The 12380-nt window shown below is 47.9% G+C and overlaps 1 protein-coding gene across 1 annotated transcript in view; it reads left to right on the top strand.

Moving 5' to 3' along the window:
- Window positions 1–12380, top strand: part of si:ch211-26b3.4 (connector enhancer of kinase suppressor of ras 2) — a 370819-nt gene that overhangs the window by 192617 nt on the left and 165822 nt on the right. Inside the window, exon 8 of the mRNA XM_055643472.1 lies at window positions 7220–7288. Within this exon, the coding sequence (XP_055499447.1) occupies window positions 7220–7288 (69 nt within the window). The remainder of the gene's footprint in view (window positions 1–7219; window positions 7289–12380) is intronic.

Raw genomic sequence — 12380 nt, 5'->3', positions numbered from 1 at the left:
TGCTGGAGCAACTCAGTGGGTGAGGCAGCATCTCGGGAGAAAAGGAACTGGCAACGTTTCGGGTCGAGACCCTTCTTCAGACTGGGACGTCGACCCGAAACGTCGCCCATTCCTTCTCTCCAGAGATGCTGCCTCGCCCGCTGAGTTTCTCCAGCATTGTGTGTCTGCCTTTGTTTCTGTCTTCAGTGTCTTGTGTAAACACAGCAGTCAAAGATGATTATTATTGAATTAGATTGTAATGCTTTAAAATAGAATGCAAGAGCTCAAATTGGATTCTGTGTCTCAAATATACGTGTGTCTTGGAATAGAACCCAGTTCCTAAAATAGAACGCAGCGCTTGAAATAGATCACACTGCTCTCTGCAGAATACATACCTGCCAATTCAGCAGTGTGCGTTCAGAATGATGGCTGAAAATCTGCAGTGATCAGCAGACTGAAAACTCTTCCACTGACCAGAGCAAAAAACTGTTTCCCAGACAGAGCAGGTGCAAAAACGTCCTGTTCTCCAATGTCTGTTGCTGCCTGGAGTCACCTCATTGAGATGTGTAGGAAGGAACTGCTGGTTTACACCAAAGATAGATGCAACATGCTGAAATAACTCAGGGGGACAGGCAGCATCTCTGGGGATGGGCAACGTTTCAAGTCGAGAAGATGAAACGTCCCCTATTTCTTCTCTCCGGAGATGCCGCCTGTCCCGTTGAGTTATTCCAGCATTTTGTGTCTATCTTCAATCTGCATACAGTCGGGTTGAAGGCTACACAAGCGGAATATGATTAAGAAAGAACTGCAGATGCTGGAAAAATCGAAGGTAGACAAAAATGCTGGATCAGTCTGAAGAAGGGTCGCGACCCAAAACGTGGCCTATTCCTTCTCTCCATAGATGCTGCCTCACCCGCTGAGTTCCTCCAGCATTTTTGTTTAGCAAGCGGAATATGAGGTGCTGTTTCTCACTCTGCCATTAATAGACAACATTACTTTGTTCTATTTATTTTTACTTATCCTTCCTGGGAGACCTTTGCCCATTCCGATCTGCGGATATTCGGTGGGTGCTGAGCTCAGTTGAGTCGGGGCGAATTAAAACAAAGCCAATGATAAAAAATATATTAGTCACGGCAACAATCTTAAACTATCTTTGCTTTTAATGATTGACAGAAAATACAGAACAAGTGATGTGACAAATGTACTTGTGTTCTCACCTCTGCCAAAGGCTCGATTCCCCCAGGATGTGAGTGACAGACTGTCTGTCAGTCATTGTGACGGATACTCTACAAGGTAGTGACACTATTAACAGCATTTAAAAGACATTTGTTTAAGAAGGAACTGCAGATGCTGGAAAAATCGAAGGTAGACGAAAATGCTGGGGGAACTCAGCGGGTGAGGCAGCATCTATGGACGTTTCGGGTCGAGAGACCCTTCTTCGAAGGAATAGGTGACGTTTCGGGTCGAGACCCTTCTTCGAAGGAATAGGTGACGTTTCGGGGCGAGACCCTTCGGGTCTCGACCCGAAACGTCACCTATTCCTTCGCTCCATAGATGCTGCCTCACCCGCTGAGTTCCTCCAGCAATTTCTGTTTACATTTAATATGATCATGACTGATCATCTAAAATCAGTAGCCCCATTCCTGCTTTTTCCCCATACCCCTTGATTCCTTCAGCCCTAAGAGCTAAGTCTAAAGGGCCTGTCCAACTTGGCTGTCCTTTGCACGCCATTTATGCGACCTGCTAGCATGTGGGTAGCGCGTTGGTAGCACGGGACGGGCACATGGAGTGGTGTGGAGGAGTTTGGAGTGGCGTGGAGGAGCGTGGACTTCGCCCTGAACAAAACAGTGCTGCTAGTCAAGTCAAGTCTATTCGTCACATACACACACGGGATGTGCAGTGAAATGAAAAGTGGCGATGCAGTTTACAGCCCGATCATCCCGCGAGCTCATTTGTTTTGGCGTGAAGCTAATCCTGACACCATGTCATCTATAGCAAGCCAGCGGCGGCACAGTGGCGCAGCGGTAAAGATCCCGCCTCACAGCGCCAGAGACCCAGGTTCAATCCTGACCACGGGTGCTGTCCGCACGGAGTCTGTACGTTCTCCCCGTGTGGTTTTCCCCAGGAGCTCCAGTTTTCCCCCACACTCCCAGCACGCACAGGGTTAATTGTCTTCTGTAAATCGTAAATTGTTCCTAGTGTGTAGGATAGTGCTGTGATCACAAGTCGGCACGGACTGAATGGGCCAGAGGGAACTGTTTCCATGCTGTATCTCTAGAAGTCTAAAGCCAGATGTTTCATGAGATTTGGACCACTGCTTCATAGCGCACGAGATATCTAATCTTATCCCCACACTCAAATCCAGTTCCCTAGCAATTTATTCCATCTCCAGCATCAATCTCCCCTTCAAAGAACTTGTACTCCAGTGGGGAATTGTTCTCGATCTGAAGAATATTCTTGTGACTTACCTATATAATACCTGGTGTTTTATTTGAATGGATGTCTTGATGCTGGAAATGCTATTCAGAGAACAGAAGCAGGCCCTTCGGCCCACCAACAAGCTGCCGACCGTCAACTACTCATTTATACTAACCCAATGTTAAAAGCACATTTTTTTCCATCTCGCTGCATTCTAAATAGGTCCCCAACCAACACATTAGAGGCCATTTATTTTGACCCATCTACCAGCCAGCAGCATAATCAAGGACCAGTCTCCTCCGGCCACTCCCTCTTCTCCCCTCTCCCATCGGGCAAGAGGTACAGAAGTGTGAAAACGCACACCTCCAGATTCGGGGACAGTTTCTTCCCGATCAGGCAACTGAATCATCCAATCATTGAGCTCCCATCTACCTGATTGGAGCCAAACAGGCTATCTTTGTTCGGACGTTGCTGTACTTTATCTAGCAGTGAACGTTGTTCCCTTTATCCTGTCCCTGTACACTGTGGAGAACTCCATTGTAATCATGTATAGTCTCTCCACTGAGTGGATGGCACGCAACAAAACGCGTGTGTCTGTACTTCAGTACACGTGACAATAAGCTAGACTGTTCTGAGCACTCGGGGGGGAAAAACACGCGCTCATGGAGAACGTGCAAACTCCGCGCGGACAGCACCCGAGGTCGGGATGGAAGCCGGGCCTTGGGCACTGCGAGGCAGCAGCTCTACCCGCTGCGCCACTGTATCGCCCCAGTGTCTTGGTCAGCGGTGTATTATTGGGGTGACTTCATTGTGTTTGTGTTTCATTGTGTCATGGTGAGGGAAGATAGTGGGGACCTCTCTCCCCACGGGGGAGATATCAAAGACCAGATGAGAGGTGCAACGTTTAAAGGGGGTGTATGGTTAGACAGAGTGGTGGGTGCTTGTCCAAGCTCAAGTTACATGTATTGTCACATGCACTAATTGGTGCAGTGAGATGGGAGTTATATGAATAAAAAGAACACGACACACGATAGGATTTATCATGAACATCCTTCATTAACATGAAGGCAATAAAGTCCAGTCATCTTCCTCACTGTTCCCCCGTGGTCGGGAGCGTTGAGCTCTCCGTAGTCGCCGCTCCGGGCGGCCCGATGTTCAGGCCCTCTCGCCGGGATGATGGAATTCCGACGTCGGAACGGAAGAACATTCTCAGCGGCTCGGAGTTCCGCTTGGATGGTGCTGGATGCAGATGTGATAGATGCTTCTTGGATGCTTGTAGCGAGGTGCATGGTTATGCATGTATCACTTGTAGGTAGAGGAGGCTAGTTTTAGCTAGGCATGTTCGGCACGGACATAGTGGGCCGAAGATCTTGTTCCTGTGCTGTAGAATTCCAACCTGTTCATTCCACCGTCTCAGTTTTGCTTTGAAGATTCCAGGTCGCGCTGTTTGTTCTTCTGTGACCTTTACCATTCCCTGTTCATTTTGTTTTCAACTGAGCTGCCAATTGCCTTTGAACTTTCCCTCTTGTTTTTCGTTTTGATTCATTTCTCGACCGGCTTGTTCCACTGCCGTCGCTTGTAAATGAGAGATGCTCCTAGCTTGACAGATTGAGTGCAAACTGCTCATTAAATATAGATGTGTTTCTCAGTCACCAGTTGCCGCATTTGTCAGCCTCTTGGCGTCACTCAAAACGACCTCACTAAAGTAGGCAAAGAGCTGTTAAATCTGTCGAGAGGCTTTTGTTCACAAGACATAGGAGCAGAATGAGGCCATTTGGCTCATCAAGCCTACTCCGCTATTCAATCATGGCTGATCTATCTTTCCCTCTCAACCCCATTCTCCTGCCTTCTCCACATAATCCCTGACACCCGTACTAATCAAGGATCAAGGACATAGGTTCAAGGTTAGAGAGGAACTTGAGGGGCAACTTTAACACAAAGGGTGGTGGGTGTGTGGAACGAGCTGCTGGAGGAGGTAGTTGAGGCAGGTAATATTACAACTTTTGAGAAACAGTTAGACAGGTACATGGATAGGACAGGTTTAGAGGGAAATGGGCCAAACGCAGGCAGGTGGGACTAGTGTGGATGGGACATGTTGGTCAGTGTGTGTAAGTTGGGCCGAAGGGCCTGTTTCCACACTGTACGACTCTGACTCCATGACTAATCTACCAATCTCTGCCTTAACTCTGTGTTTAAGAGGGAACTGCAGATGCTGGAGAATCGAAGGTTACACAAAAAAGCTGGAGAAAATCAGCGGGTGCAGCAGCATCTATGGAGCGAAGGAAATAGGCAACGTTTCGGGCTGAAACCCTTCTTCAGACTGATCGGGGGCGGGGGCCGCCCCCGATCAGTCTGAAGAAGGGTTTCGGCCCGAAACGTTGCCTATTTCCTTCGCTCCATAGATGCTGCTGCACCCGCTGAGTTTCTCCAGCTTTTTTGTGTAATCTCTGCCTTAACTCTGTTCTACAGAGTATAACAAAAAAAATAACATATCCCGCAGAACAATGACCAAGTCCAGAAAATTTAAATGTCCTTCTCAGCGAATGGCTTTGTGCTTTTCACTTTTGCACGCGCAGTTGTGAATTGTGCACACTATTTTAACAATAAGGCTACCTCCACAACCCAGAAGCTCATTACGCCAATCTCTTCAGTCTGAAGAAGGACCTCCACCCACAAACATTCACCTGTCCATTTCCCTCCACGGAGGCTGCCTGACCCACTGAGTTCCTCCAGCACTTTGTGTTTTGCTCGTGTGGTTTCTTGCGTCTCCAGGCCAACCTAATCATTGGGAGGAGAACCCTACAGACTATATATTTTGTTTTGTCATTGTGCGACAGGCATCCTGCTTTGAGGATTGTAAAGGCAGGCACAGAATGCTGGAGTAACTCAGCGGGACAGGCAGCATCTGTGGGGAGAAGGAATGGGCGACGTTTCGGGTCAAGACCCTTCTTCAGACTGTAATGTTTGGAGTTTCAGACTAATAATGTACTCTTGTGTTATATTATCTAATGGGGCCTGAAGCTTTAAGATTACTTTTTCAAAAGCACTTTGTGGCTGTCTAAGAGAATATTAAGTATAGGAATTTCATTGGCCCATTTTTGGACAAATTACAATAAAACACTCTTTCTCTCATTGCAACCAACGAAACTGCTTGTTAGATCTATAGTTTCCTTTCGTTAACCATTCACAGGTTGCTGATTGAGAATATTGTCAGTCTCGTGTCTGTTATCCATTGTGTCCGTCCGTCACTGGAGCAGAACGATACCATTTGGTTGATCGAGTCTGCTCTGCCACTCAATTGTGGCTAATCCACCTCTCCCTCCGAACCCCATTCTCCTGCCTTCTCCAATCAAGAATCTGTCATACCCAATGACTTGGCCTCCACAGCTGTCTGTGACAATGAATTCCACAGATTCACCACCCTCTGGCTAAAGAAATCCCTCTCCATAGAGTTAAACAGCATGGAAATCGACCCAAATCCATGGCCCAGGATGCCCCATATAAACCCGTCCCATTTGCCTGTGTCTGGCCCATATCCCTTTGAACCTTTCTTATCCATGAACCTGTCCAAGTGTCTTCTAAATGCCTCAACTACCTAGTCTGACAGGTCCTTCCATCTACTGTGGGAAAAGTAGCCTCTCAGGTTCATATTGAATCTTGCCCTTCTTGCCGTACAACTAGGTCCTTTGGTTGTGAATGAATGACGGAATAGATACTTTATTGTCACTTGTGGCTGGGATTCCCCAAGTCTGGGTAAAAGACTCCGTGCATTCAACCAATCTATTCTTCTCATGTTTTTATACACCTCTATAAGATCACCCCTTGACTTTGATCTGGTATTTTGTTGGTTCACACGCTTGATCAATGGTGTTTTATCATTAATGTTTTATTATTATTAATGTTTAGTGTTTTATGAGTCATGAGTAACTGTCACTGTATGTCATGGTGTTACTTGTGGGCGGAGCACCAAGGCAAATTCCTTGTATGTGAATCCTTGGCCAATAAACTTAAGGGCCTGTCCCACGAGCATGCGACTGCATGCGGCAAACACGACCAAACCGGAAGCGGGGGCCGCGCGGAGGTCGAGTGATCCCGTACGAGTTGACGTGAAGTTCGAGCGAAGTCCGCGGGAAGTTCGCGCTAGGTCGAGACGCTGCGTACGGCGTCAAGACGCTGTGCACGCCCATCGAGGCGGTGCGTACGACCTCAATGCGGCTGCGGGCCGGCAGGCCGTTGCTGCGCGGAATCTTTGGACAGTGTCAGTTTTTCGGAGCCCCGCGCGATATCGGGACCAGCTCCACACAACTCCATACGGCTCCGGCGATCGAAGTGGGACCGGCCCCGCGAGGCCGTACGGCTCAAGCGACCACGTTAGGTCGCGCTTGCCGCATGCAGTCGCATGCTGGTGGGACAGGCCCTTAATCTACTTACTTAAAGTCCTAGCCTGTCCCACCTCACTCTACAGCTCAGCCCTTCGTGTCCTGGCAACATCCTCATTAAGTCTGCCCTGCGCCCTTTCCAGCTTAATGACTCCTTCCCACAGATAGGTGGCCAAAACTGAACCCCATAACCCCAACAATGCATCCATATTTCGATCGGGAGAGTGTATTATGTTAATCCACACTCTCATAGAAACAAAGAAACATAGAGAATAGAGAATAGGTGCAGGAGTAGGCCATTCAGCCCGTTCGAGCCAGCACCGCCATTCAACATGATCATGGCTGATCATCCAAAATCAGTACCCCGTTCCTGCTTTCTCCCCATATCCCTTGATTCCGTTTGCCCGAAGAGCTAAATCTAACTCTGTCTTTCTCTGTATCAGTCTCCCGCAGACCAGTGCAAGAAGATTCACGCAGGGGATGAAGTCATTCAAGTCAACCACCAAACTGTGGTAAGCAGCCTAAACTCAAGACAAGATCTGTGCTTTAGTAGTCATTGACATTCATTTGAAATGAAGATAAATTGATGTTCCTGGTCAACTGTGGTGATTCAACTTCCATTGGTGAATTTTAAGATGAAGGGGAAAAGATTTAATAGGAATCTGAGGGGTAACGTTTTTCACACAAAGAGTAGTGATTGTATAGAACGAGCTGCCGGAAGAGGTAGTTGAGGCTGGGACTATCGCAATGTTTAAGAAAGAGTTAGACAAGTATATGGATAGGACAGGTACACAAAAAAGCTGGAGAAACTCAGCGGGTGCAGCAGCATCTATGGAGCGAAGGAAATAGGCAACGTTTCGGGCCGAAACGTTGCCTATTTCCTTCGCTCCATAGATGCTGCTGCACCCGCTGAGTTTCTCCAGCTTTTTTGTGTACCTTCGATTTTCCAGCATCTGCAGTTCCTTCTTAAATAATATGGATAGGACAGATTTGGAGGGATATGGGCCAAATTGGGGCAGGTGGGATATGTTGGCCAGTGTGGGCAAGTTGGGCTGAAGGGCCTGTTTCCACGCTGTATCACTCCATGACTCTGTGGTGTTTTTAAAAAAAGGTGTGATCTGATTTCATTGGATATAATGAATATAGGATGGACACAAAATGCTGGAGTAACTCAGCTGACCCAGGCATCAGCATCTCTGGACAGAAGGAATGGGTGATACAAGGTTACACAAAAAAGCTGGAGAAACTCAGCGGGTGCAGCAGCATCTATGGAGCGAAGGAAATAGGCAACGTTTCGGGCCGAAACCCTTCTTCAGACTGATCGGGGGCGGGGGTGGGGTGGGGACAAGAAAGGGAAAAGGAGGAGGAGCCCGAAGGCTGGGGGATGGGAGGAGACAGCAGGGGGGCTGAGGAAGGGGAGGAGACAGCAAGGACTAACAAAATTGGGAGAATTCGTCTGAAGAAGGGTTTCGGCCCGAAACGTTGCCTATTTCCTTCGCTCCATAGATGCTGCTGCACCCGCTGAGTTTCTCCAGCTTTTTTGTGTAACCAGGCAGAATCTCTGGATAGAAGGAATGGGTGATGTTTCGGGTCAAGACCCATCTTTGGACTGGGAGTCAGGGGAGATGGAGAAACAGAAATATGGAAGTATAAGGTGTCAAAACGAGATATCAAAGGGGAAGAGGATCAATGTAGGATAGATCATTGTTGGGTTGGAGAAGGTGACAACGAGGCAGTTGCAGATAACTTTTAATTAAAATTTTTATTTTTAATTATTATTTAAAAATAAAATAGAATCAGGAGGACGGTCAGACTGGTCGGAGACCTAGGATGGGGGAGGGGTGGAGAGAGAGCGGGAAAGCGAGGGTTACGAAGTTAGAGAAATCAATATTCATAATTCATATAGTGATTTTCGTATTCAGTTTGCCTTCAACTATCCTGATCATCTCCAGATACCAGGATGGAGTTACAATTCATTTTCACCAATCTGTCCACAACAGAGCATAGTGCATCTCGATGGTGCAGTTTTTTGGGGGGGGGATCAGTCAGAACCTTTTCCCCAGGGTGGTAATGTCAATGATTGGAGGAGGTATGTTTGTGAGAGGGACAAACTTTAAAGGAGATGAGCGGGGCAGGTTTTGTTGCACAGGACCATTTCGTGATGGGAACACATTGCTGGGGGTGGTGGTATCTATTGACTACCTGTCCGGAATCCTCAGAAAACCCATTGTATCTGCCTCCAGGCGGAGGCAGGCCATTCGGCCCATCGAGCCAGCACCGCCATTCACTGTGATCATGGCTGATCATCCCCAATCAGTACCCCGTTCCTGCCTTCTCCCCATATCCCCTGACATCCCCTATTTTTAAGAGCCCTATCTAGCTCTCTCTTGAAAGCATCCAGAGAACCGGCCTCCACCGCCCTCTGAGGCAGAGAATTCCACAGACTCACAACTCTCTGTGTGAAAAAGTGTTTCTTCATCTCTGTTCTAAATGGTTTACCCCTTATTCTTAAACTGTGTGGCCCCTGGTTCTGGTCTCCCCCAACATCGGGAACATGTTCCCAGCCTCTAGCGTGTCCAAACCCTTAATACTCTTATATGTTTCAATAAGATAACTTCTCATCCTTCTAAACTCCAGAGTGTACAACCCCAGCCGCTCCATTCTTTCAACATATGACAGTCCCGCCATCCCGGGAATTAACCTTGTAAACCTACGCTGCACTCCCTCAATAGCGAGAATGTCCTTCCTCAACGGTACACGGATGTGCAAAGAATCGAGGGCAGAGGGGATTAGTTTAACTCGATAGACACAAAATGCTGGAGTAACTCAGCGAGTCAAGTTTAATGCCAAGTTTTACGAGGATGTTGCCAGGACTAGAGGGTGTGAGCTATAGGGAGAGGTTGAGTAGGCTGGGTCTCTATTCCATGGAGCAATGGAGGATGAGGGGAGATCTTATAGAGGTATACAACATCATGAGAGAAATAAATTGGGTAGATGTCTTTTACCCAGAGTAGGGGGATCAAGAGCCAGAGAACATAGGTTCAAGGTGAAGGGGAAAAGATTTAATAGGAATTCGAGGGGTTACTTTTTCACACAGGGTGGTGGGTGTATGGAACAAGCTGCAAGAGGAAGTTGTTGAGGCTGGGACTATCCCAGCGTTTAAGAAGCAGTTGGACAGGTACATGGACAGGACAGGTTTGGAGGGATATGGACCAAGCGCAGCCAAGTGGGACTAGTGTAGATGGGACATGTTGGCCGCCATTACCCAAACACGTGCCCCCTCCTAGACAGATAAAATCCCGCAAGAGCCCCCTAAGCAGTGTCACACCATTGGAAACAACACTAACTGAATCTGGCTTCCAGATGAGAAGAACAGACAAGTTACTGTCCCTATTTCCACCAAGATGGGGCACATCCCAGCAGCAGGCGCTGATGAGCGCCGGCTGAACTGGAGATGTCCCGGCCGACTGCGAGCCGGGGTCGGGTGGTCAAGGGTGACAATGCACAAGCGGGGGCTACATGTACAACAACCTGTGGCAAGGGTGACAATGCACAAGCAATGCCCACGGCTGGATAATCCATGTACCACTGCAGACCTTGTACAACAAACCGATGTGTGGGGCAGTGGGAGCCACCATTGGCACATGAAAAAGCCTACTGCAATGCCCAAATAGCCTCCACTAATCCATGCAATGTACCACTGCAGAACCTTGCCCTGTTCTCTGAAAGTTCCAAGTTCCATGTTCCATGTTCCATTTTTCCAGATTTAATCCGGCTAATGGCATTTTCACATGTCTCCCCAATCAAATTTTTCCGGGCAAATGCTATTTCTCCAAGGATTGAGTCCGGCTAATGGGCCTCGCTGAAACTTTTAATGACCCACGCACGCGCATTCTGTGTTCAGCTCTTCCTCTTTCTGGCAGCGTTGCGGCATCTGGTTCCATTGTTGGATCAGTTTTAACTGCAGCATAGAAACATAGAAAATAGGTGCAGGAGGAGGCCATTCGGCCCTTCGAGCCAGCACCATCATTCATTGTGATCATCATGTCCCCAATCAATAACCCGTGCGTGCCTTCTCCCCATATCCCTTGATTCCACTAGCCCCTAGAGCTCTATCTAACTCTCTCTTAAATCCATCCAGTGACTTGGCCTCCACTGCCCTCTGTGGCAGGGAATTCCACAAATTCACAACTCTCTGGGTGAAAAAGTATTTTCTCACCTCAGTCTTAAATGGCCTCCCCTTTATTCTAAGACTGTGGCCCCTGGTTCTGGACTCGCCCAACATTGGGAACATTTTTCCTGCATCTAGCTTGTCCAGTCCTTTTATAATTTCATATGTTCCTACAAGATACCCTCTCATCCTTCTAAACTCCAGTGAATACAAGTCTAGTCTTTTCAATCTTTCCTCATATGACAGTCCCGCCATCCCAGGGATCAATCTCGTGAACCTACGCTGCACTGCCTCAAACACAAGGATGTCATTCCTCAAATTAGCCCGCCACAAAACCCAGCTGGGAGGAGAACCGCCATGAAATTACAGATCACAAAGGTCTAACATAAAAACCAACAGCTTATTATAAAGTACTTATCCTGCACAAATGACAAGGAAGAAAAACAGAATTAAGGTTTCTGGTCAAAGTGTTGAAGGGTGGGGCAAGGGGACTTTTTTGAGTGGCCACGTGTTAAACAGTAAAGAAGATGAGACGATTTAACAAAGATGTTGCCAGGACTCGAGGGCCAGAGCTAGACATAGCCAGTGCTAGAGTACTAGATCGGTTGTTGGCTTGTAGGGCCGAATGGCCTACTCCTGCACCTATTATCTATTGTCTATAGGGAGAGGTTCGGCAGGCTAGGACTCTATTCCTTGGAGCACAGCTAGATGCGGTGTGATCTTATAGAGGTGTACAAGATCATGAAGGAAGTAGTCTTTTACCCAGAGTAGGGGAGTCAAGAACCAGAGGACATGGGGTGAGGGTGAGGGGTGTGGAAGATTTAATAGGAACCTGAGGGGTAACGTTTTCACACGGAGGTCGGAGGGTGTTTGGAACAAGCCTCCAGAGGATGTCTCGACCCGAAACGTCACCCATTCCTTCTCTCCAGAGATGCTGCCTGTCCCGCTGAGTTACTCCAGCATTTTGTGTCTATCTTCGGTTTAAACCAGCATCTGCAGTTCCTTCCTGCACGCTTCCAGAGGAGGTAGTTGAAGCAGTTACTAACACCAAGTTTAAAAAGCATTTGGACAGGTACATGGATAGGATAGGTTTGGTTGGATGTGGACCAAAGGCAGGCAGGTGGGGCATGTTGGTCAGGGTGGTCAAATTGGGCTGAAGGGCCTGTTTATTTGCCTATCTCAAATTTCTCAGCTTTCTCCCCCTCTCCCCCACTGCAAAAGGCACCGACCCAAAATGTCATCTGCCCACTCCCTCCGCAGATGCTGCCCGACCCACTGAGTTCTTCCAGCACTTTATTTTGCTCAAGATTCCAACATCTGCAGTTCCTTGTGCCTCCACCTCACACAGATAAGGTCATAGGTTCTCGGAGGTGAATTAGGCCATTCGGCCCATCAAGTCCAGTCCGCCATTCAATCGTGGCTGATCTATCTCT

The sequence above is a fragment of the Leucoraja erinacea genome, chromosome 12, assembly GCF_028641065.1.
Source record: "Leucoraja erinacea ecotype New England chromosome 12, Leri_hhj_1, whole genome shotgun sequence".
NCBI classification, from domain to species: domain Eukaryota; kingdom Metazoa; phylum Chordata; class Chondrichthyes; order Rajiformes; family Rajidae; genus Leucoraja; species Leucoraja erinaceus.
This window is presented reverse-complemented; position numbering and strand designations above follow the sequence as displayed.